Genomic DNA, 26,415 nt, shown 5'->3' on the forward strand with positions numbered 1-26,415 from the left:
TCTGTGTATCCCATCTTTCAACGTTGTTGTTTGAAATTGAAAAAAAATCTGAATGCATTTTTTTAGACAGAAAATGCATTTAATTTACTTACCAGTTTAACCGTCTGCCTTCTGATCAGCAAGCAAAGGGAACCCCCAGATATAAGGTACTTCAATCAAGCAGAAAAAAATATATATTATTGTAATAAAGTAATAAAGAACAGAAGCCCACCAGAGGACTGGTGATTAGTCCTGGTGCAGCTGTAATTTTACACAATTTTATTAGCAATAGAAATATCCCTAAACAGACTAATGGAAAGAGCAATAAGAAAAAAAAAAGAAAAAAAAGGCTGCAGGTTATCATTTTAAGGAAATTGGATAGTTGGAATATTCTTTCCTATTTTAAACAAATGTTTTAATTAGATCTAATGTGGAGGCTGCCTCTTGTAAAGCTCTCACTATAATGAGATTTAGGGCAATAATGTGTCTAGAAGCCCCTACTAATGCCCCTACTAATGCTTCATGCACACTGGATTCATCTCTATCCCAAAGGGGTTAGGCTCACTGCATCCAAAGTTTAACCAAATTTACATGGCTATTGAAGTCAGCTTTTAATTACACTAATTATATAACAGCTAGCTCTAGGCTGCATGCATTCCTGAGTAGGGCATTTTTTTGCCTCTTTGACCTTTTTGCATGCATATACAAGCATTTTAAGCCAGTATCTTAAGCATTTTAGATGTGCATTCAAGTTTCTGGCTTTTTTGTTTTAACAACATAAAGCACCTGGGGAGGAGACAAGTCCTTACAGCCAAAAAAAAGCCTGAATAAATGCTCAAAAACTCTCCATTTGAGCATTTACAGGCATTCCCATTGAAGCTTATGGGGCCAAAAATACTAAAATCTGCCTCAAAAGTAGCTTGTGTAGCTTTGGAGCATCGGGTGTTAAGCTACAGGTACCTGAGTGCTCACCGTTTAACCACTTCAATACAGGGCATTTTCATCCTCTTCCTGCCCAGGCCAGTTTTCAGTGTTGTCGCATTTTGAATGACAATTGCGCAGTCATGCAACACTGTACCCAAACTACATTTTTATAATTTTTTTTCCCCCACAAATAGAGATTTCTTTTGGTGGTATTTGATCACGGTTTTAATTTATTGGCGATATAAACAAAAGAAGAGCGACAAGTTTGAAAAAAAGCACAATATTTCATTTTTTTTGCTATAATAAATATCCCAATTTAAAAAAAAATAATAATTTCCCTCAGTTTAGGCTGATATGTATTCTTCTACATAATTTTGGTAACAAAAATCGCAAACAAGCGTATATTGATTGGTTTGCGCAAAACTTATAGCGTCTACAAAAGAGGGGATAGATTTATGGCTTCTTTTTTTTTTTTTTTTTACTAGCAATGGCGGCGATCTGCGATTTTTATCCTGACTGTGACATTGCGGCGGACACATCGGACACGTTTGACACTATTTTGGGACCATTCACATTTATACAGAAATCAGTGCTATAAAAATGCACTGATTACTGTATAAATGTCACTGGCAGGGAAAGGGTTAATACTAGGGGGCGATCAAGGGGTTAAATGTGTTATCTAGGGTTTGATTGTAACTGTAGGGGGAGGGGACTCACAAGGAGAGGAGACCAATCAGTGTTCCTCTGTACTGGGAACACATGATCGGTCTCCTCATCTGTGTGTTTACAGGCTTTGTTAAGAGGTTTGGAGCTTTGAGCTTCAGCCTGGATTCACACTGGTGCGGTGCAGGGAACCGCATGTGATTCAAACAGGAATCGCACCGCATTCCTGTTCAAATCCCATGCGATTCTTTGCAGTGTGATTTGAATGCATTCATTTTTTTATGTCTCAAATCACATCTCACCCGTCTGAAAATGGTGCATGCTCTTTTTTATTTTTTTTGCTGCACTGAAATCGACTTGCATTCTACCAATCGCACTGTGTTTTGAAAACCATTTTTGGGGTGTTGTTAACTTACCACTGACACCCGCAGAGATTTGTATAAACGGAGTGCGATTGTGATGCAGTGCGGGAAACGCACAGGAATTGCTGTGATTCCTGCACTGCCCCAATATAAACCTAGGCATAATGTGATTGTAAAGCCTAAACATTTTTTACCTTAATGCATGCCTTGCATTAAGGTAAAAAAATGTTTAGGCATCAGCATCCCCCTTGTGAAAAAAAAACAAAGAAACAGAAAAGAATCAGCATCCCCTTCACCCCTTTTACTTACTTGATCCCTCTTTCGATCCAGCGCTGTGCACATCTGCAGTTCTCATCCCCCAAACTTCCAGGTCTCGCTGGCCTTGCTGGGGCACCAGTCCCTAGGGAACCCAGTGCTGTGAATCAAAGCCAGTGATGAGGGCCAAATTCCACTGTCTGTGCCAATGGATGCAGCAGCGGGGCTTGGGAGCAAGCACACAACGAGTGGCTTCCAATTGGGGCACTGGTCGGAGAGGAGGGGCCAGGAGTGCTGGCGGGTGACCCGAGAAGAGGAATTTCATGGCCACTCTGTGCAATTACATTGCACAGAGCAGATAAGTATAGGCATGTTTGTTATTATTTTTTCTGATTTACCTTTACAATGACTTTAAGCTACAAAATGCTCAGGTGTGAATGGGGCCTTAGTAGTTTTCTGCTCATTTCTCTATGCCTGTCTATCTATGCTCAACAATTTCCCTTTTCATACTCAGTTGCCCTACACTTCATGCCCTATGTTCAAAAAAGTATATGAGCATTTTTTTTAAGTGTATTCAGTCATTTTTCGTCCTACAGACTGTAACGGGAGTGCCTGTAAACTTGCAATACATGCAGGTTTTTATGCCTTAGAAACTTCTCTCCTCCTATAGAAATGCTGTCCTCTCCATGCTCAGCCCAGGAAACAAACTCCTGCAGCTTTATACACATGCAAGAATGCAGTTAGTTAAAACCTCTATAACAGGGATATGCAATTAGCGGACCTCCAGCTGTTGCAAAACTACAAGTCCCATCATTCCTCTGCCTCTGGGTGTCATGCTTGTGGCTGTCAGAGTCTTGCAATGCCTCATGGGACTTGTAGTTCTGCAACAGCTGGGGGTCTGCTAATTGCATATCCCTGCTCTATAATATACCTGGGCTGTAAAATGCTCAGGTGTGAATGCAGGCAGTATCAGTCCATATTGTTTAAATGTATTTTGCTTTTTCACATGAAATTGTGTAATTATACGCTATGCAATGCATTTTTGTAGATTCTGAATTACACCTATTGGCGCATACTTTTATGGTACATAATAAAATTTCATTAGGATATTTTTCACACATTGGAAGATCTGGCACATTTCTAGGACATGATACTTCAGCCAGGAATACAGATTTAGCTTACAGATACATCTACAGATACCATTAGAAAGTGGAGATCTATGACACAAGGCGCGTAACATGTAGCGCAAGATACTACTTCACTGCAATATAACAGTACTCTTGGATTCACCGTTACTATACCGCAAATCCATTTGTTGTCAGATTCCATGTAGAGATAAGTCTGTTATATCTAGCTTTATATTACCCTCATTGGTTAATTTTATCAGTGTGATTTTATACATGGAAGTCCAAGTTCTTCTTATCAAATTTCTTCCAATATAAATGGGATGTGGCATCTTATATCTATGTAGTATCCACAGTACCACCCTGTGTTGATACCATAACCGTTTTATAGCCAGCCTTATAGTATTCTCTTGTGGAGAAGTCAACAGTGGTCAATCCTACAGGTTTCCTATATATATATATATATATATATATATATATATATATATATATATATATATATATATATTTAGAAAAAAACGATTAAAAAAGGGTCTTACCAGTACTCCGGACCACCATGGTATCCCTACATGAACTTCTCCAAAGCTTCCAACTATGATGATTACTATTGCAGTTACAATCTGGATAACCTTTCCAAGAAGACATATAGAGGAGGCAGGTATAAGTATGTCTTTTCCAATTTCAGTTCACAAAATATTAAACAAAATTTATTGATATGTATTTTATCTGGAGGACCTGGGGATTCTGTCTGACATTATACAATAAAATGTCTCTGTCCTATATAAGAAAATAAAATATCGACAATATTTGCAATACAGTAGTTTTTTTTTAAAACTGTCAGTTTTATTTACTTATGGTAAATTCAATCTAAGCACTTATTTTTTTTTAATGTGTGTTAATCATTTATATAATTTATATGAATGCTTTATTAAATCCAAACTTGGACTTCTCTCATACATGGCAAAGTTCTTTAGTTGCTGCACCACATGCACCATTATCTAAATCCGCTATCTTCCCCGTACTTTCCCACTACCCCAATCTACCACAAAAGTGGCCCAAGATTCTTGTACAAACTTATCATTTTTGAGAGTCAAAAACTGCACAGAACAGCTGATTGTCTTGGCAAGGTTTAACTGATGGAGAGCTCACTAAATTGGTTAAATGAAGGGTGATTGAATGATCAAGCTGATGAATGTGTGGCTACTGTACCAGCTTTGATCCCACAAAAGGTGTATGTCAATCAACAAACTGCATCCTCTCCTCATCCATGATGTGTGAGCAAAATTTCTCATCAAGAATAACCTTCCTCTCAAAAATAAATTCAGCAGCAGTCTGCATGCTTACCCCCCTGAGCATAAATTCTCTCTGCAGGCCAAACAAAAATGCAAAAACCCCCAGCACACATTTTTGCCAAGTTCAATTCCCCCTCCTAGCACAAATTCCTCCCCATCCCCCCTCCTGGCACAAATCATCTTCCCCCACAATCCTCCCTCCTAGAAAGAATCCCCCCCCCCCCAATTCCTCCACCTAGCACAAATCTCCCCCTCAAATTACTGTTCCTAGCACAAATCATCTCTCCTCAAAAATTGTTTGCTCTCCTAGCCCAAACAGGGGGAAAGTGCTAGAAGAGGAACATTTTGGGGGGGATTCCCTTCCCAGCGCAAACCCTTCTCACTTTCCAAATTGCCCTTCCTAGCACAAATTCTCTCCACTCCCTAAAACCCCTCTTATACCAAAAGCCCCCCCCCCCCATCCTCCCCCCAAGCACAAATCCTGTTCCCATCCTAGAACAAATATTTGTTACACTCCCCCTCCCTCCTTAAAAATTATAGACCTCAGGCCTCAAATGCTACAGTGGAAGGAACTTGCCACAGAAGTAGTGACAGCATGAAGAAGGAGAGCCGGGGGGAGGTGCTGGCTGTGCGCAGCCTCCTCCACTCCAGCTCCTCACTTCTGACAGTATACAGGCATTTATACATGAATACTGTCAGACTGGGACTTACAGGGTTTGGTTACCAGCTCTTTACATTTTCTGCTGCCAGGACAGTAGCAGTTTAAGGAGTAAATATGGGGTGGGTAATCAAACTCTGCCCAGTCCTAGTCGGTGTCAACTCCTCTATACCACCAGGAGAGAGGAGCTAAAGGAGGGAGAGCACAGCAAGTACCTCCTCCCGACTCTCTCCTCTCTGCTGCTGTCACTAGTCCTGTAGTGAGTTCACTGTCAATACTCCTGTGGCCGGAACTCACCATAAATGAAAGGAAATTAAGTAGAATTTGGCACTGTTCAAACCCTGATCTAAATATAATGTGACAGGTGGTAATGAATGGTGACTCAATAAGGCGCATATAAAAGCCGCTAGGTATACAACTTAGTGCTCATTAGGTTATGAATAAATTCCTCATACCATCTGCATAATTTACATAAACAATAACCGTGATGGAAATAATAGAAATAAATATTTGTGAAAAAATGAGCACATATGGATCTATAATGATTAATAAAAAAAATAAGTATATATATCAAATGTGATAGATGTAATAGCAAAATAAATATAATGCTACAACCCATTATATTGAGTCACCATTCATTACCACCTGTCACATTATATTTAGATCAGGGTTTGAACAGCGCCAAATTCTACTTAATTTCCTTTCATTTATTTATTTACTCCACCCAGGTGGTAGTAACTAGTAGAGGCAGCAGTTCCTTTTCACCCTATTTAAGGCCTCTTTCAAATGACAGATCCTTTCAGGTTTGCCTGTCAGTTTTTTAGGCGGACCTGAACGGATGCTCCATAGACCTCTACGGAGCGTCGGATGTCAGTAGTGACATGGTGACGGAGCAATCCCCGCTGAGCAAGCGGATATCCACTGGGCGGATCAGCACAAATCCGTTCCGTGTGAAAGAGCCCTAAAAACTTTCTTTCTTTTACACAATTTTTTTGTTTATTTTTTTCCTGCTGGTATTTATTCCTTGTGCAGAATCATTCACATTTATTTTACTTTTTGGGAACTCACCATATAGTGATTACTGCCCGCAGAACTTTTTTATAGGGGGGGACATCATTTTAAGGTCACCCATGCACAGCCCCATTTCAACAATGTCATTATCACATTATCATGGATAAGTAATGGATAATGGCCAACAGGCCCTCTTACCAGACCCAGCGAAAACTACAGCAGTGATCCCTCCGGCTGGACGATCGCTCACTCTTGGTTCCCTGGGGGCAACTCTGGTCAGTAGTTTAGTATGTCATTACCCTGGTAGTGACTCAGCTTTCTCTCTCTGGTGGCGCTGGGCAGTGTGGCTCTCTCTCTGGTGGCGTTGGCGTTGGGCAGCGTAGCTCTCTCTGGCTTCCACCCAGCACACTCCTCGTTCTTTGTCCTGTAGCACTCTCTCCCCAGCTTTTTTCCAGTCTGCAGTCTCTCAATCTCTCTCTTGATAGAGCTGTCGCCTCCTCCCTGTGGAAAATGGGGCCGCCAATCTTTGGGACTACATGTCTCATGATGCTCTCCTCGCCATCTCTTCTCCCTGACAGGAGAAAGGATGGACAAGCGGGGGAAACCTCTGACAGCCCGCAGCTCGCCTGTCAAAACACCGCAGAGTTCTCTGCTGGACTGAGCAGGGAAAAGAGCCAAAGTCCCACTACACTGATGGTGGGCTTGACAACACCTTGATGGTGTCACCCCACTGGCGGGTGGCACCCGGGTGAGGGCTGCCCGCACCCCGATAGCGACGCAACTGTGCTGAATTTAAGATCCGATCCCTGATTCCGGGGGGGGGCACTTGGCCCCCCCTTGCCCCTACCTGCGGACGCCCATGCCCCCCATTGTCTTGGCCTAGATCAGCATCATGATGAAGGACCATTGCAACAATGTTGCACACTAGCTACTCATAAACTGGCCATAGATGGATCAGAATCCAGCTGGTTCAGCAGCAAGGGCCATTTTATCAGCGCCTCATTTTTAAAAACAATGCCCTGGGCATTTGGTGTGCTGGTATGCTTACATTTTATAACTCATGGTTAATTGAATAGCAAAAGATAGAAATACTCACAGCAGGAATAATAGGTTTGTGCTTGAAGAATATCAGCTTCCAACTTTCAGGGAGTCCATCATTTGTTGAATCCATTACTTTGTATTATTTCTGTCAGCAGAGATAGGTTTCCATGTTAATACACATAATATGTATTATATATTATATTCGTGAACATATGAACTCACTTGTAACAAGGAGACGTGTTACACGTTATAAAAAAAAAACTCCTTGTATTTCGTTTAACTGCATAACATTAAAGGTGAACTTCAAAAAGATATTACAAAAGGAAAAAAAAAAAACAAGTATAGTTACATATGCATAAAACATTTCATATAATATAATTGAAGCTAATTGCTTGGTTGAGATTGGAGAGTGAGGGAAACACTGGCTGTAGTTGCAGTTCAACACTGCTGCCCTGCAGTGTTGAACTGCTTAACAGCTGTTTCAGCAAGAGGAGGGAGCTGCTGAGCAGGAAGAGTTCAACATACTGGATCAGGTAGCAGTGCACTGTGGGTACTATAGTCCAGAGGAGAGAGACTCTACTGTAATCAAGAGCTTTTGAACTGCATTTCCAATAGTGAGAATGCCAGGAGCAAAGGAAAGTACTGCATTTTCTCAGGCTGTACAGAACAGAGCTTCATTTTGCTGTGAGGGAGACTGGAGAGTCAAAGCTCCTAACTGTCACCGATTTGGAGCAATATCCCTCTGTCCCTCATTCCTCCTTATTTGTCCCTCATTTTGGTCTGATCTATATAGTTGTATATAAAATGCACTATTTATCTATCCAAAAGTATTTTACAGTGATAAACCTTTCATCCAAATTCTAAAGGGTTGCATTTGTAATTTCCAAAAGCCAATATAAAGAAATAGTAGTGGTAAAAAACAGCACTTGTGGGTTTAGCCAATCATTTATTTTGTATAATTGTCCTTTAAGGGGGAGTGGCAGGGTGTGTGTCCTATGCCTACATATGTTTACTAATAGGTGTCCCTCATTTTCATCTTTAAAAGTTGGGAGGTATGGAGAGTACATATCGCTGTCCAGTGTGCACCATCACTACTGCATAGCGGCAGCCTGAGCGGGATCTAGAGTGCTGAGTTCAGGAATGCCAACAGCCGGAGTCACCTGGGGGCAGAGCAGAGAGTGTTCTGTGTGTGACAGGATGGTAAGCTGATATATCCCTGAGACTGGTGAGCTGCTGCTGGGAAGATTCACTATCTTCTTCTAGAGAAACTGAGTCCTTTAGGAACTGACAATACAATCATCTAGTAGCCTTACTGCTGCCTGCAGACTTGACTGGGGATAATCTAATATGTGCCAATGCTACAACTGGACCCCAATGCTAGCCGGTTGAGGAGTTAGGACTAAAGACTGCTCAATTAAAGCTGCTACATAACGACCTTTCCTATTGCTTATGCTAAGATGTACCTCTCAGGGGACACTGCACTGTATTCTAGTCATTCTCCTAGAGTTTGACTAGATCAGGGATATGCAATTAGGGGACCTCCAGCTGTTGCAAAACTGCAAGTCCCATCATGCCTCTGTGTGTCATGCTTGTGGCTGTCATGCAATGCCTTGCAATGCCTCATGGGACTTGTAGTTCTGCAACAGCTGGTGGTCTGCTAATTGCATATCCCTGGACTAGATGTAGTATTATTATTTACATCGCAGTTAATGCTTACATGCACTAATTATTGCTGACTTATGTGTTGATTCCAGTCTAGTGGTATAGAACTATATTCAAAGTTACTTTAGTAACTTAAAATGTTTATATATGTTTACTCTTTTCCCAGGTATTAACAGCTAAGTTAAAGTATCTATACTTGTGTTATTATAAGTTCTTGCAGTGACTTTCATTCAACCACATGTGTCAGAGGGGCTGAGGTTGTTCTTGGAGTCATGGCACAGAACAGAGAGCCCAAACTTCTAAGTGGCTCCTTCAGGGGTAGCACTACATAATGCTACTATGGTAAGCACCTCTATTTGTCTTGATATAAAACATATGTATCTTGCACTGCCTTGATCTAAATGCTCCTAAACCTAAGTGAGCCTGAATCCAAAATGCAAATATTTGCCAATATATATTGTGTGTATATATATATATATATATATATATATATATATATATATATATATATATATATATATATATATATATATATAGGTAAAATCTAGACGTATTTAAGCATCATTAAGCTCTAAACCAAACATGTTATATGTTGCAGCAATCATTAGATATGGTGGCATTAGTTTTCTATTTTTTGGCTTCTTCCCCCTTTATTTTCTTCTGATCTGACCAGTAACACATCTCCTTTTTGGGGGTGTCATTTGTGGTATACACATGCCATGTGAGAGAAATAACCTATTACAATGACAATTTTGTGGAAAAAAAATAAAAAAAATAAAAAAATCTTAATTTTGCAAAGAATTGTGGGAAAAAATGACATCAAAAACCTCACTATGCCTCTTACTAAATACCTTGGAATGTCTACTTTCCAAAAAGGGGTCATTTGGGGGGTATTTGTACTTTCCTGACTTGTTTGGGTCGCAAGATATGAGATAGGCCACCAGTACATCAGATGTGATCAATTTTGTATGATTCGCACCACAGCTTGTGGACAAATAATATCCACAAATTTGGGTTATTTTTACCAAAGACATGTAGCAGTATAAATTGTGGCCAAAATGTATGAAGAAAAATTAATAATTTGCATAATTTTGTCACAGAAACAAAGAAATATGCGTTTTTTTTTTCAAAATTTTCGGTCTTTTTTCATTTATAGCGCAAAAAATAAAAACCCCAGAGGTGATCAAATACCACCAAAAGAAAGCTCTATTTGTGGGGAAAAAAAAAGGAAAAAAAATTAATTTGGGTACAGTGTTGCATGACTGAGTAATTGTCATTCAAAATGTGAGAGCACCGAAAGCTGAAAATTGGTCTGGGCAGGAAGGGTGTTTAAGTGCCCAGTAAGCAAGTGGTTAAATAATAATTCACATACAATAACTACATATAGTGCACACTTCCAAAAAAAAAACAGACAGAAAAATTCAAGGAACATTAGAATCAACCTGAAATGCTGGAGAAGACCACTTAACCACTTTCGGACCGGACCATTTTGCTGGCTTAAGACCAGACCACTTTTTGCGATTCGGCACTGCGTCACTTTAACTGACAATTGCGTGGTCGTGCGACATGGCTCCCAAACAAAATTGACGTCCTTTTTTTCCCACAAATAGAGCTTTCTTTTGGTGGTATTTTATCACCCCTGCGTTTTTTATTTTTTGCGCTATAAACAAAAATAGAGCGGCAATTTTGAAAAAAACGCATTATCTTTTATTTTTTGTTATAATAAATATCCCCCAAAAATATATTAAAAAAATCATTTTTTTTCCCTCAGTTTAGGCCGATATGTATTCTTCTACATATTTTTGGTAAAAAATCGTAATAAGTGATCATTGATTGGTTTGCGCAAAAGTTATAGCGTTTACAAAATAGGGGATAGTTTTATGGCATTTTTATTAATAATTTTTTTTTACTAGTAATGGCGGCGATTGGCAATTTTTTATTGTTACTGCGACATTATGGCAGACACATCGGACATTTTTGACACATTTTTGGGACCATTGTCCTTTATACAGCAATCACTGCTATACAAATGCAGTGATTCCTGTTTAAATGACAGTGGCAGTGAAGGGGTTAACCAGTGGGTGGCAGTGTAGGGGTTAAGTGTTCATAGGGGCGTGTTACTAACTGTGGGGGGCTGGGTTTGTTTTAGTGAGCACTGTTCTCTGCTCCAATCACATGGAGCAGAGATCAGCGTCACTTGTTGCTGGGCAGAACGGGGAGATGCTGTTTACAATGGCATCTCCTCGTTCAGCCGCCCCGTGAGACGATCGCGGGTATGCCTGCGGCGATCGAGTCCGCGGGACCCACGACAGGACTCACGGGGGTCCCGACCGGCATGGCAGGGCAGCATTTAAAACTGGACGTACCTGTACGCCAATATGCCTGCCCGTGCCATTCTGCCAACGTACATCGGCGTGCGCCGGTCGGGAAGTGGTTAAATACTCCCTGTGGGACTGTACTTGGTATGTATTGAGGAAAACCCACACTTGAAAACAAACAGCTTGTCCTGATCGGGTGTTCAGAGGTCCTTGATAAATTATTTAAAAAAACTGAAATTCGATCAGTGTATGGCCAGCTTATTAAGGGACTGTGCCTCTGATTGCTAGTCTCAAGATATTTGCCGTAAGATTCGAATTGTTAAAAAATAATAAATTCCCTAGCACTACCACAGTTTCCCCTCCCTACTAAGCAGGCTAAAATGCTGGTTAGTGAGATAGCTGCTGTCCCAGCTGGGAGCGAAACCGTTACCCTTGTTTCCCACACTTTTTGCTGAGCTCTGCCTTCCTCTTTGTGCTGATAATAAAACGGGAGAGGGCTCTGCCCAGACAGACAGTCCGCTGCATGGGAAAGAAGACACAGACAAGCCAACAGCATGCAGTCTGTCTCCAGCTGCTTACAGAGAAGAGGGAGCAGTTCCACTTCAGAGAGAAAGCCTACCTGCTGTTACATCCACCATGTTGGAAAACACTGGGTTATGAAGACAGCAGTACAAGCATTGTAGAACGAGGGACACCTATTAACAAAAGTATGTAGGCATAGTAAACACCCCCTGCCATGCCCCCTTTAAAAAAATGATTAGTTAAACCCACAAGTGTTTTTTTTAACACTACTATTCCGTTATACTAGCTTTTGAAATTTACAAATGCAGCAATTTAGAAATTGGATGAAAGGTTTAGCACTGGGGAACATTTTTTGAAAGATAAAAAGGTCATTTTATATACAACTATATAGATCAGACCAAAATGAGAGACCAATGGGGAGGAAAGAGGGAAATCAGAGACAGTTGGGAGCTGTGAGTACAGACTCCACAGGACAGTCACTCCACAGTACAGTTTTTCTTTGAGATTTATATATATATTCACATGTGGGAGCGCAACACCACTTTTTATTATCACTACTGACTTTAACCTCCCTGGCGGTACCATTATTTCGGATTTTAGGTGCTAAAAGCGGTACCATTATTTTGCATGAAAATTTGGCGTTTTATATTGTAGTCCTGCAATTCTTAGGAATAACTCTCTTAAATCTGTCCAAACCAGAGTCTAGCAGACATCCCAGGTATGATAAAGTTTGAAAAATTAAATCATAAATTATAATATAATAAATAATTATAAATAATTGTACCAAATAATAATATAACAATAATAAAAATTATTCAATAATGTAATCTAATCAAAAACACTGAAATTTGCTCAGTTGCAGAATTGTCACTGTCATTACTTTTCAGTATTTGATGACGGATCTCCCCACAAATCGCTATCGCTCAATTCTGCGAGTCATTCTAATTTATTATCGCTGTTTTCTAGCTGGTCTAAAATCATTTTTGATGTACAGTGACAGTTTTGGTTGCTATGGACAATCTCCAGTTTCCAGGCATAAAGAACAGTTTTTACAATATAAAACTGCATGCAGGACACTGGGCAGACCACTAGGGACAAAGGGGATGTGAAATATTTACATACAGCAATGTAATCTGTAAGATTACATTATACTGTATGTATACTGTTTATTTCACTTTTTGAATTTGGCGCCGATCTCCGTGCCCGTGCGTCGCAACGCTCGCAGGGAACGGAGATCGCCGATGTGATAGATCGAGCGAGGCACGGCTCGCTCGTACAGCGGGGAGACAACGCTGGATTCGAAGGAGAAGGTAAGGAAACCTCCTCCTGGATCCAGCGACGCTGTCCCGAGTCTGACTCGGGGATACCGCTTTTGGTATAAAAAATCCACCCCGAGTCAGACTCGGGAATACCATCAGGGGGGTTAATGAGAGTGTTTGGCTCATAAGGTGTGTGCAGCATCCGTATAGACGTTATTCTAGTATAATAATTTTTTATATATGCTCCACAGTACAGTCAACCCTCCCCAGTAGAGACCTCTTCAGACAGTTGGGCTGACAATGCACCAGAATGCATAGCCCTGTAGGTGCCATGACCCCCAGTGCACCCCAGAGCATCCTGTATCATCTAGTGACTCCAAGCATGCCACTTTGCACCTCATGCCTCTAAGTGCACCCCAAAATATTCTGTGTCATCTAGTGACTCCTAGTGCACCCCTTGACACCCATGTCTCTATGCAGTCCCTGGCACATTCCACAGCTTACTGGCCTGCTATGCTCCACTGTCAGCACTCGCTGCTTCCTCACTACCTATAGGTATGCTCCCAGACCGCCTTTCTTTCAGTGGATACAGACCTCCGTCCATGACACTGCTCATCAATGTACTGCTAATGCACTGATTGACATTGAATACCGTATTTATTGGTGTACAACACAAACTTTTTCCCCCTGAAAACCAAGGGGAAATCGTTTGTGCGTGTTATACATGGATCCCCGCTGTCTCTGAGGGAAGGTGAGCAAGTGCCGCTGAATTACACAGAACTGTGATCTCCTGTGTACCTGGCGCTCCGTCACTCACAGCCACACCTCCAGGCCCCGCATTGGGCCACTATTCTATCTATCATATGAGCAGGGCCAGGAGGCGTGGCTGTAAGTAACGGAGTGCTGGATACACAGGAGATCGTGGCTCTGTGTAATTCAGTGGCGCTCGCTCCTCCTCTTCCCTCAGAGACAGCAGGGATAATCCAACATTGACGAGGCTGCAATGATGGGAAAGGTGATGCTGCACTAAACAGGCTGCATTGTTGGGCAATTTAATGGCTGCAGATGGGCACTGGACAGGCTGCATTGTTGGGCAATTTAATGGCTGCAGATGGACACTGAGCAGGCCGCATTTTTGGGAAATGTAATGGCTGCAGATCGGCACTGAGCAGGCTGCATGTTTTCATGTTTGTTTTAACAAAACAATAACGAATGTGCAGAATCCAAAATCTAAAAGATCTGAAATAAAAAATGCATTATTTTCGTATCCATTATATTTTCGTATTGTTGCGACAACAATATAGATAGAAGATTCAACATGACATTGACAATAGCGATCTGTTTCTATTGAATCTGTGGTCATATGTGCCTAACCTAACTCTATTAGTCCAAGATTATTCGACATAGAGAGAAAAGATTCGACATTATAGAGACAAGATTTGACAAAGCAGCTAAAAACATACGATCACAGCAAGCGGACATTTACGGTCAAATGCTCTGCCCATAGGCTATAGAAGAATTCTAATGTTGTTTGACTAGTAATAATAATTAATAATTATAATTATTACTAGTCAAACAACATTAGAATTCTACTATAGCTTGTGGGAGGAGCATTAAACCAGAAATGTATGATCGATGCATCGTACAGTTTAGCTGCTTCGTCTAATCTTCTTAGAACATCCAACAGACACCATAAGCCTTCAATTGACAGATTCTACCTTAATTTGGATTTTCGGATGAATGCATTTTTTAACAAAACAAAATAAACAAAAATGAATTACAGGAGTAACTAAATAAATAAATTTTTTGGACGAAACTGAAATTCCGAAACAAAATATTTCAGTGTGCATATGTCTACTGTCAGAAAAGGGAATTCTGGTTGGCTGCTACAGATCGCTGCATATCAGGTCAGCTCTTAAAAATAAATAAAAACTTTTCACTGAATAAGGACAACTATCTTCTTTGTATGATCAAACATGAAGTTAAGGTGGACACTAATGCCGCGTACACATGACCAAACTTTCCGGTAGACTAGGTCCAACGGAATCAGTCCATCGGACAATCCGAACGTGTGTGGGCTAATATCCTTTTTCATTTAAAAAATCAGACGGACCTAGAAATAGAACATGTTTCAAATCTGTCAGATGAACTCAATTCCTATCAGGAAAACTGTTCGTCTGTATGCTGGTCTGACGGACCAAATACGACACAAGGGAAGCTATTGGCTACTGGCTATTGAACTTCCTTTTTTAGTCCCATCTAACGTCATCACATTAAAAACAAATGGACTTAGTCCGTTCGTGTGTGGGCAAATCCATTCATTTGGAAGGCCCATCAGAACTCCGCCGGATGTCCGTCAGGAAGACCGTCGGACCTAGTCTGCCGGAAAGTCCGGTCATGTGTATGTGGCATAACAGTTTTGTCCTGTCAAATGTCTTGCTCCAGATCTCATGTCTAAAGAGTTAAAATAGTAAACAGTTGTAGGAGTAGATTCCAGCTCAGTTTGGAAACAATTTACATGTTGCAATTAATATATCCAACAGTCGTCCCTATAGAATGATACAATTTCCTCATTTTTACTCCTTACAACATATAGTATAATATGAGCAACTGATATAAACCGTCATATGGCTTGGTAAAAAACAAAACAAAAAAAAACTTTAAACTTAAGACCGTATTGGGCTGCAGGAAGTAAAGCCAGCCTTGCAAGTATCGATTTCTCTCAGTCAGCCCATGGCTGAGTATTCCCATGCCGGCTATTGTATTCTAATGCAACAGTAATAAGTGTTGGTACTCTATGTATAAACCAGTGTAAATCATATAATAAATTAAATTATAATCAAAAACAATATACAGAAAAATTCACAATGAATAAAAAAAAGTGTAAGTTCATTTAAATACAGAATGTAATAGGAAAATAATTAGTCCACAATAAATGTGAAAAAAAGTCCACAGTGAGTAGAAAATATATGTCACTCTTTGAAGAGGCTCAAATGCAATAAAAAACAATTTTGTGAAAAAAGATCATTAGTCTATATAAATAAATTAAATTAGAAGCATTAATCTACTTCAAGGGAAGGAAAGGACACTTCACAACTTCTATCTTCCTCTGCCAACACCGGTGTCGCCCATCATCCCTGTGCAGATAAAATGCAGACTTACCAGATGCAAAGACCCCCCTTGCTCAGAGTGGTCAAAAGCCCATAAAAGGCTCAAATGCAATGGTGACTCTCCACATTAATCCCAACACTGGTCTCCAACACAGCTCCTAAAATATACAATGAGCTCAACTATGGTAAGCAGGGGTGGACTGACAACTCATGGGGCCCCCGGGCAATAGGAGATTATGGGGCCCCCAGGCAATCAGACATTATGGGGCCACACAGTATACACAAACACATGCACACAGTATACAATCACACAGTATAAACAGACATGTTTCTATTGACTGAGAAGGTACTGAAGAGACAGATGTAAAAAAAACACAGATTTTTACATACTTTCCGTGGTTTTACTGAGGCTGGCAACCCTGATGGGGCCCCCTAGTGGCATGGGGCCCTCGGGCAGTGCCCGAGTTGCCCAATGGTCAGTCCGCCCCTGATGGTAAGTATAACCATGTGAAGCAAACAGCTAAACGCTTCTCATAGTGTAAACCACATAAAACACCTTTTATTGAACATAAAACCGCACTTACAGTACAGACGTAAACACATATGCGCATATAGGTGTATTCCCCAAGCCAGCAATAGTGGCATCAAGTTCTAATTTTGGTTCTTGCACATGATGATATCACGGAGGAGGCTCCACCCAACACAATTCATCATAAGCAGAAGTCTTCCAGTCAAAATACTGCAACAGTGATTGGATGGAATTAGCGTTCAGCCAACAATTTTCCTCCTGGCTTCTTCAACAAAGATGAATGAAAATCTACTTTTGTTGGCCGGGTCAGCCTTTAGAATTTGCGAAGTGGAATGCAGTAGGAGAAAATGGTAGGATGCATGATCTGTTTTAATAAGAACCTAATTGGGAATGTGTCAGTGTAGAGCACACTAATAGGGGACTTTGTCAACAAACTGATGTTCAGGCAGAATGGGATGCTGTGAAGTGACAGAGCTGGTGGGGCCGCAATGTTGGTGAGCTGAACCATGTAAGACCTTTGGTCAATGGCTAAATTTAGTGATGACCAAGCCATTTGTGGGCCCAGTTTTCTTAAAACTTCATTATAAATGCATAGTACATAGAAAAACCTCACATCACTAGTATGGGAAGAGCTCTGAATTTGAGAATTACAGTGAATAAATGATAACAGCAGCCACCAAGGCCAGCGTACTTAGCACAACTGTAAAAAAAAATGATAGAATTTCCTGGGGAAACAGACATAATGGATAACACAAACATATACTGTTACACATGCTTTATACATTATGCTAACAAGCCATTTCATTCATAATTACAAAAAAAGGTAATACAAACTGTATGTAAACTTGAGGTAGTTTCTATTAACTATAAACCAAAGTAATAAAAACATAAAGCGCTACGAAATATATTTGTCAAGCGTGCCCCCAACCCTCCCCCCTTTTTTTTTTTGTTGCTTTGCAATGGTGTCCCTTAATGCCTCAATGTACTATTGAAAGAAGCATGCTATCTGCTTTATATAACCAAACAGATCACAAAACAAATTTCATGCTTCCGGAACTAAAGTGAAATGACTCAAAATTCTCTGTGCACACTTCACCTTGTAGTTGACTTTTGACTTCAGACAAAAATGTCCACAGAAAGAAAAAAAAACATACATTTTTTCTAATTTTTATCTTGAATAAAATGTTAATTGTTTGTACATTGTGATGCCTGGTACAGATATTGGCCTACACATGGCAAATCCAGTCTTCGTACAGAAGTTCCATGAAGTTGGCACAGATTACCTGCTGTGTGCCTGCAGGTACAACAGAAAGTAGCAGTACACACAACCAGCAATAACGTGATGTTGTAAGCAAGAAATTTGTGACACAGGCTGAATGTATTCATTTAATTGAAAATAGATAGAAAACGTAGTAAATGTATTTTATATACTTACCAGTTAACCTATCTGCTATCTGATCAGCAACCAGAAGGAAGTCCCAGATATAAGGAACTTCAATCAAGCAGAAAAAAAAATGGAGGTGCAAACAGAAGTCCACCAGAAGATTTCTAATTAGTCCTATTGCAAGTAGTAGTTGTAGTACAAGTAGTACTACCCCCCAAAAGGAGCTGCTTGGTAATTCTATGTTCTGCGCCTCGACTCCAAGAACAACCTCACCTGGTTGAGTTAAAGTTACTGCACGCACTTATAGGAACACAAGTGTGGATATCTTGAACTTGACTGTGAATTAGTAACAGAAAATAGACAGAAGACTGTTTAGTGCTGTATAAACTCAATGTATTCATATGGGTTTCGGTAAATGGTGGTTTGAGCATAAATGAGGAAAGATTTGGAGACAGTCTGCTAAACAATGTGATCTCTAGTCCGAAATGACTTAGGTTAGAGTTCTGTACCACTAGACTGGAATCAACTCATAAATCAGCAAGATGAGCAATAAGCAGTGCATATAAACGTTAAATGCAATGTGAATAGTAATACTAACTAAGCTAGTGCACACTCTAGGAGAATGACTAGGATATAGTACAATGTCTCCTGAGAGGTACCTTTTAGCATAAGCAACAGTTGAAGGTCTCTGTGCTGCAGCTGTAAATGGCCCAGCTAGCGCTAGTGCCCAGTTGTACTGTTGGTGCACATGAGAATCGTCCCAGTCAAGTCTGCAGGCAGCAATAAGCCTACTATATGGCTGTATGGTCAGTTCCTAAAGGGCTCAGTCACTCTCTCTCTCTAGCAGCAGATAGTGGATCTCCACAGCAGCAGCTCACCATCTGGTGACACACAGCGATTAGTCCACTTTCTGCTCCAGAGGTGATTCTGGCTGAGGGCTGTGCCCAAACTCAGCACTCCAGATCCTGCTTAGATCGCCGATATACATCAATGTTAATGTTCTGGTCTCTGTCGTGGAAAAATGAGGCTATGTCCTGTACAGCTTGAGAAAATGCAGCTCTCTCCCCTCTTTCTGACAATCTCTTGCTGGAAAATGCAATTCAAAAGCTCTTATACAGTAGAGTCCCCCTCCTCTCAACTACAGTTTCCCACAGTACAGTGCTGCCCAACTCCGCAGCTCCCCCTTCTTACTAATATTGCTGTTAATCAGTTCAGCATCGCAGGGCAGCAAAAACAGAGAGCAGCTGCAGCCAGTGTTTCTCTCACTCTCCATTCTTTGCCACATTCTGCCACACAATGTTCGGCCAGCTTTTTTAGAAGGCTCATGACTGAAAAAAGGTCTGCCAACCGTCTCCTGATCAGCGTTCTCAGCCAATGGCTGGTGTGTTCTGGCGGGGAGGTCGCCCCCCTGTCACAACACAATAGCTCAGCAGGGGAAATCACTGTACTAACATTGGATTGTTAGTACAGTGGCTCCGACCTGAGCTGGAAAAAAAACTAGTAGTGTATATGTGGCTTAACTTGTTGTTAGACCTTTAAAGTAAAAGTAAGCTTTTAACTATGCTAATTATATAACAGCTAGCTCTGGGTGGCATTCACACCTGAGCAGGGCAATTGTACATTTTTAGATGTTTTGGCAAGCATATACAAGCATTTTAGAAGAGTATTTCAATTGTTTTACATGTGTATTCAAGTTTCAGGCAGTTTTTGTTTTAGTGAAAAGAAAACACTAGGAGAGGAGACCAGTATTTAGAGGCTAAAAAAACGCCTGGAAAAATGCTCAAAGTCAAAGAAAATAGAATATTGAATGATGAACTGCACAAATGGCCACATAGAAGATAAATTGTGGCCAAATTTGTGTAAGAGAATTTATTGTTATAATTATTATACCAACGTTGGAGAAGTAGAGGTGATTTAAAATGCATAGAAAGTGTTAAAGTGCATGTAAACCCAAAAATTATTCTTTTTTTTATGTCATAATGTAGAGTATAAGATTTCCTATCATTTGAACCCCACAAAGCGTTAATCCAGCTCTGAGCAATCCTTTTTTATTGTTCAATGAGATAAATCTTGACAAACAGAGATTTTGTCAAATCCTCCCCCTTGCTGTGAGTGACAGGTGATTTACATATCTGGTGCACTAGCCTAAGAGACATGCATTATTTTTTAATTCCCTCCCACTCCTCTGCTGCTGCTCTGCAAGGATTGGATGTTCCACACCTCAGCATAATTGGGCATGCTGAAGTCATGTGGTTACTTTCCTGTCTTTTCACTGGATGTTAGAGATCATAGCAGGAGTTCAGTGTAAGAAATACACAGGAAAAAATGCATATTGACAAGGGGAGTGTAGAGGTGTAGAGGTGGGCGGGGAGTCTACTGACATCACGACTCCACCTACTGAGCTCCAGACAACAGACCCACCCACAGAATCTGCAGTTTTCCGGTTCTCATAGCAGACAGAGGGGAGACATTTGACAGTTAAAGACACATGCAGGAGGCATGTATATCCTTATAGATAACCCCTCTGGCAGTTTAAAAAGGATGACATTGGGTTTACATCCACTTTAATGAAATTGCTAACTTTTCCTGTAATAGAGGATTTTCTGCCCCAGTGATGCCATGACGTCCCTCAGAATAATGCGCTACTTCCAGGCCCCGTAACAAGGACTTTTTATTTGTCTGTACATCACATCCATGCAGGAAAATTGCACTACATTTCCAAAAATGCATAAGGAAATGCAGGTAGTGACCATTATGTGTGCAGGTGGAGCAGGAGCTGAGTAGGCTTGTCAATTGGAAGGTGCTTCAACAGTGAACAGTTCAGACTAGGAGTCTGAGATTCCTGGGTCCTCCCACTACAGCAAACGGGAATGGAAATCTTGTTACTGCTCGCTGTTAAAAGAAATACAAGACCGATGGCTGGGGAAAATCATGACATAACGGCCCCCAGTCTTATAAAACGGAAATCACGGGGAATTAACCTTGTGGTTTAAATAATGCACCTTTTTTTTCTCTAAAACAACCGAGTGAACAACAGGATGGACTACATATTCTCTAAAGGTAGGAAAGCACCAGCAAAGACAGTGAAAATAAGTTTCTGCTGGAGCTCAGCTTTAAAATGTCAGAAATTGATTATCTCTATGTATGTTCTGGGTTATTAAGTATTGAAGCCAAAGACTCAGCGTGGCAGCCAGACAATAGTATTCTATGAAGGAGAATTCAGCAGTGGTTTATCCCATGACCGATTTCTATAAAGAGAGTTAAAAAAAAAATTATAATATTAAAAAGGGTCTTACCCGTATTCCAAACCACGATGTTGTAACATGAACTAAGAGTTCGGCCTTGCTAGTTAACTTCTTAAAAAAAAGGTGCCGAACCCTGCTAATCTTTGATCTTTCATGTTGTTCAGGTAGATCTCCACCTATCAAAGGTTGCCTAACAAAGGTTGTCTAACTCAAGGTATTCAAGGTAATTGGAGAGGTATGTCGAAATGTGGACAGTTTCTCAAAATCTTTGGAATTATGTACAGTAAATAAAGATCTGAAATAACTCTTTAGCCACTTGGAGTCTCTTAGTGTGCGGTAGAAGTATCTTGGTGCATTGTTGAAGTGGCGGGGGTAATGGGGGCCCCGGGTCAGCTTTTGCATCAGGGCTAACAAGCTTCAATCTATGCCTCTGCATCCAACTATGATGACTACTAACACAGTTACAATCTGGATAACCTTTCCAAGAAGACATATAGCAGAAGCAGGTATGAGTATGTCTTTTTCAATTGTAGTTCATGAAACAAGCCATTTAGGACTATCTGAAGGCCCTGACCGTTCTCACACTTTGTTCCTGGTTGACATTAAACAATAATATGTCTTTTTGGGCTGGGTTCAGGAGCCCATGTGGGGAACAATTGGAACTGCACTCACTAATGCCTAAGATCAGGGTGGGAACTGCGGTCATGTGACAGTCGACAGTAAGATAAATCTCTCAAGCTTAGAAGTGAGCTACAATGATACCATTATCTCCTTATTCTCTGTGCTGACTCCATTACACTGATGACACTTAAAGTGATTTTAAACCCCATTCATTAAATGTAATCTAAGCACATATATCTGTAGTGTTTACTTATCTCTCTTCAAAGCTCTAGGTGCCCTGTCTTTCTGCTGCTCTGTTCATCTGTTATCGGCAGGGTCACTTCTAACAAGTTCTCTGACACACGAGATAACAGAAGCTCAAAATTTGCATTGGGGAGGGATCCAAGCCCCTGTACACACGGTCGGAGATTTCCACAACGGTCGGATTTTGCCCGTCGGATTTTGTCCTTCGGATCTTGTCCGAAACTGTTGCATACACACAGTCGGACAAAGTTGGCGAAAAATGCGATCTTTCAGAACGTGATGGCGTAATTTCGTTACGATGGGACTATATTCAGGCTAGTAGCCAATAGCTTTGATGTAGGAATTTGATCTGAGCATGCGTGGCACTTGGGCCGATCAAAATTCTCTACACATGATCGGAGTATGTCCGATCGGCCCAGTTGGTCGGGAAATATTTCCAACATGTTGGAAAATTGGGTCCGACGGATATTCCGACGGAATCAGTCCGATGCATACCACACACAGTCGGATTATCCGACGACACATTCCGACGGATTCTCCGACCGTGTGTACAAGGGCTTAGAGGTAGACAAGCAGACAGCACTTACACTACAGCTCTGCATGTTGCTTCGTTCCTCTGCCTATGCAGAGGGTGGTGTGTGCCTTTCCTACTACTGACCCATTTTATATTTGCTATGGGATACAGGAAGCACTCTCTCTTTCCTTCTCCAACCTGTGTGCTGGCACTCTTCTCCAGGAGCCCCTCTACACACTCTCTCCCATGAATCCAGGCTGGATCCCTAGGCACTCTGCTGTGGGTCCTTTCCTAAAAAATAGGGAACCAGCCATTAGTGATGGTGCCAAGCACTTAACCCCCTTGCTACCAGAGGAAATGTCACCCCTGCCAGCCACCTGTCTCCTGTCTGATTGGCTGCCTTTCATTTGACACAAACACTGTAGTCCTTAGCAACACATTAACTTCCTCTGACCAGTACTCTGTGTGTTAAACCAATGTATTGCATCTTCCTGTAGCTCCGTCCCATTGTAGTGTTGCAAGCCTGGTTCTTTTGATACACAGCGTGCAAGCACCCCTTTAGAAGAGACTTCAGACCAGGCAAAGCAAATAAACACAAATTGTTTACTGAGGTAGTTGCTGCAGTTTCACATAATTCGTGTACAGTGCTCTTCTAACATTCTGTGGAGTGCGCATATCTTATATAAAATGCAAGTCCAGAAAGCAATCCTTCATAAGGCAAAAGTCCATTAAGGCAATAATCCACAGGAGATAGTGTGTCCCTTAGAAGACTGATTCTCAACCTCGGCCTCAAGTACACACAACGGGCCATGTTTTGGGAACTTCCCTTAGATAAAATAGCTCTTATGAATACCATGTCATTGATATTGATTTAAATCAGCTGTGCAAAGTAAAGGAAGACCTGAAAACATGGCCTGTAGGGGGTACTTGAGGACTGAGGTTGAGAATCACTGCCTTAGAGTCTATGATTGGCAGTAATCCAAAAAGGCAGTAAATCCATGATTAACAGCAACAATTCCATGAGGTCCCCCGGCTTGAGACCCTCTCCAGGAACCCTAATCAGGCTCCTATCACCCCCCCCCCCCCAAGGGGGTGACCTCTCAAGCAGAGAAACCAGCTACATTTTGGCAGTGTTCCCCCAGGAATTGACCCAGGGGCTTGGAGGCAGCCCCCATTTATTTTGTTTGGCCTGTAGGGGGTGGTAACACGACTGAAAATGGCAGGAAAAGAGTTAACCCTTACAGCCTGGCAACCTGAGGACACAGGAAACATAGAAACATTGTAACTGTATATATTATATAAAGTTTATAACTGTTTTATCAAAATTCATTGTCCTGTCATTCTATGTTGGGATGACAGTACAATTGCTGTAATCACCTGTTTAGCAATATATACAGTAAAATATACTTTGGTTAAGTACCCCCTTATTGTTTTCTCCCAGCAGGTGGAGCCAGTGGATCCTGAGAGGACAATACATGTATATTGTGTTATATTATATTGTACTGTATTGTATTGCACCACAGCTGTGTCAAGGGGACTGAGGCAAGTTAGGGGGTTTATTAGCAGAGTGCAGGCCCAAATCAAACTGGCAGCTCCTTTGGGGGTCAGTGCTACATAACATGAGGAAAGAGCACAAGCAAGTGAAACAAGTGCTTCCACAGGCAGACGCATTAACCCCCTGTAGGCACATGCCTACATCTGTCTTATATAGAAAAAAACATAACATCTGCAACATATTCACGTTTTAACTGACATTAAATTACAGTAAGCTCAACTTAAACAGCCTATTTTTTTTTTAAAGTGCTGAAACTTGTAATTGTGATTGCATAAGATTCGTTATGGACCGCTCCTCCATTCATAACAGCCATGCATTCCAATGAATGCAAGGTACTCTGTTTGGAGGAGGTGCAGCTGAAAGTCACAATCTCCCTTCCTCTAATGACATAGTGCCTTGCATTCACTGAAAAGAATGCTTTTTTTCCCTTTCATGAATGGAGAAGATATCAAGTGAGCAACACAGAGATTAATGTACTGCAGCCAGAATTGCAAGTCTCAGTGCCAGACATATGGAGAATGTTTATTGAGTAGAAGTGAGATAATTAACAAACCCTGCAGAAGTCCGAGATTGGGCACACATCATTAAAGCTAGTTTCTATGAATGGAGAAAGCAGATTAAAAAAGCAGAATTGTCTGCACACTGCATTGGAAAATTATTGGGTGGGTAGGATTGTTTGGTGGAGGAAGATGTCAATGGAAGCTGGAGACACACCCCAACGTTAGTAAGTAATGTCCCTTGTACTGATTTTTTTGTGGGCTATATTTAAGTAAAAGGTATATTTTGCTGCTTATCCACAATAAACATCTCTAGATGTTCCCTATAATCTTCACTTTCTGTGTTCAGGTCCACTGTACAGAAGTAAAGTCACACTGGTGCACTGCATTAATGCATAATATACTGCATGTTTACATGCAATGCAATAAAGCAGCCAGTTGGTTTGAATTAACCAGAAGGCATTGCAAAAGAGACACGTAATTTTTTATAACACAGTGTACCAGAACATATGGTAATATGTTACTGTGTGTTGAGGTGCACTGCAACAAACGTGCATTGGGGTGCAATTAGAGATTTGAATATCACTGCATTGCACCAACACAAGTTAGTGTAAATTAGTTCTTAACATGTCATACAATCAATGTAAGTACTTTTCAAACCCCTTTTTCCCCTTTCTCCCCTTTTCCCCCCTCCCCCCTTTTTTTTTTTTTTTTTTTTTTTGGGAACACCTCAGCATTTTGATAGGTGATATAATGAAATATGTTATGTATATTTGGATATATGTATTTTATATGTATGCTTATATATGTGTTTTTTAGTATTTCATATATATATATGTTTTTTCTTTTTTATTTATTTATTATTATTTTTTTCTCCTTACAATTTAGAACACTGTTATCAGCTCCTGAAGAAGCGTCATTACAGACGCGAAAAACATGTAGAGCACCAAAAATACATGTAATTGTTGACTGTATGGTTGATATCCTTGATTCTATATTTATATAGATATGTACTTTGTTTTTTTTTCCCTTTTGGAAATTTGAAATGGACTTTATTACCTTTGATAGGATGTCAACTAGGTCTTAAATGTGTAGTTATACGGAAAAAACATCTCTCTTTTTTGCTTCTGTTTTAATAAATAGAAATAATTCTTTTTGAATATATTGGTTGTGTTCACAACTTTCTTTATGCCTAAAAAGTCCAACTGAACCCACATTTTTTCGAGGTCTTTTATGTGAAGGTTCTTTTATTATTTTTTATTTTTCTCCCCAATTTCCCTTTTTCCTTGTCAATGTTTACATTTACAATGTAAGTACCCATTGAAATTAACCAATATTAAAAATTACCTAGGGACCTTATAAGACATACCTCATATATATGTTATACATACAAATGTTAAACATGTGCAAAACATATACAGAGCAAAATGCATAAAAATGCATTAACATTCAAACTCTGTGCAAAAAAAAGCTACATATTTGCAATATATACATGGCATCTGTATTTGCATAACTAAGGGTTTTGTTAGTTCTGTACAGCCAATCATATGATGTACACAGCTCTACCAGTCAACAAAGCCATGTTGATGTCCTTTTTTTTTTCCTGTTTCAGAATTTGACAATGAAAAAGCAATGGGCAGGCTGATT

At 40.5% G+C, this 26,415-nt stretch overlaps 1 protein-coding gene across 1 annotated transcript in view; it reads right to left on the reverse strand.

Moving 5' to 3' along the window:
- LOC143996526 (uncharacterized) overlaps nt 1-7,455 on the reverse strand; it is a 32,279-nt gene extending 24,824 nt beyond the window's left edge. The window contains exons 1-3 of the mRNA XM_077491615.1: nt 7,365-7,455; nt 3,847-3,936; nt 93-149 (exon numbers count right to left, since the gene is read on the reverse strand). Of these exons, the coding sequence (XP_077347741.1) occupies nt 93-149; nt 3,847-3,936; nt 7,365-7,439 (222 nt within the window). The 5' untranslated portion in view covers nt 7,440-7,455. The remainder of the gene's footprint in view (nt 1-92; nt 150-3,846; nt 3,937-7,364) is intronic.
- Nucleotides 7,456-26,415: the final 18,960 nt, after the last annotated feature.

The sequence above is a fragment of the Lithobates pipiens genome, unplaced genomic scaffold (genome assembly GCF_037356315.1).
Source record: "Lithobates pipiens isolate NorthernLeopardFrog02 unplaced genomic scaffold, aLitPip1_a1.2 Scaffold_19, whole genome shotgun sequence".
Lineage (NCBI taxonomy): Eukaryota > Metazoa > Chordata > Amphibia > Anura > Ranidae > Lithobates > Lithobates pipiens.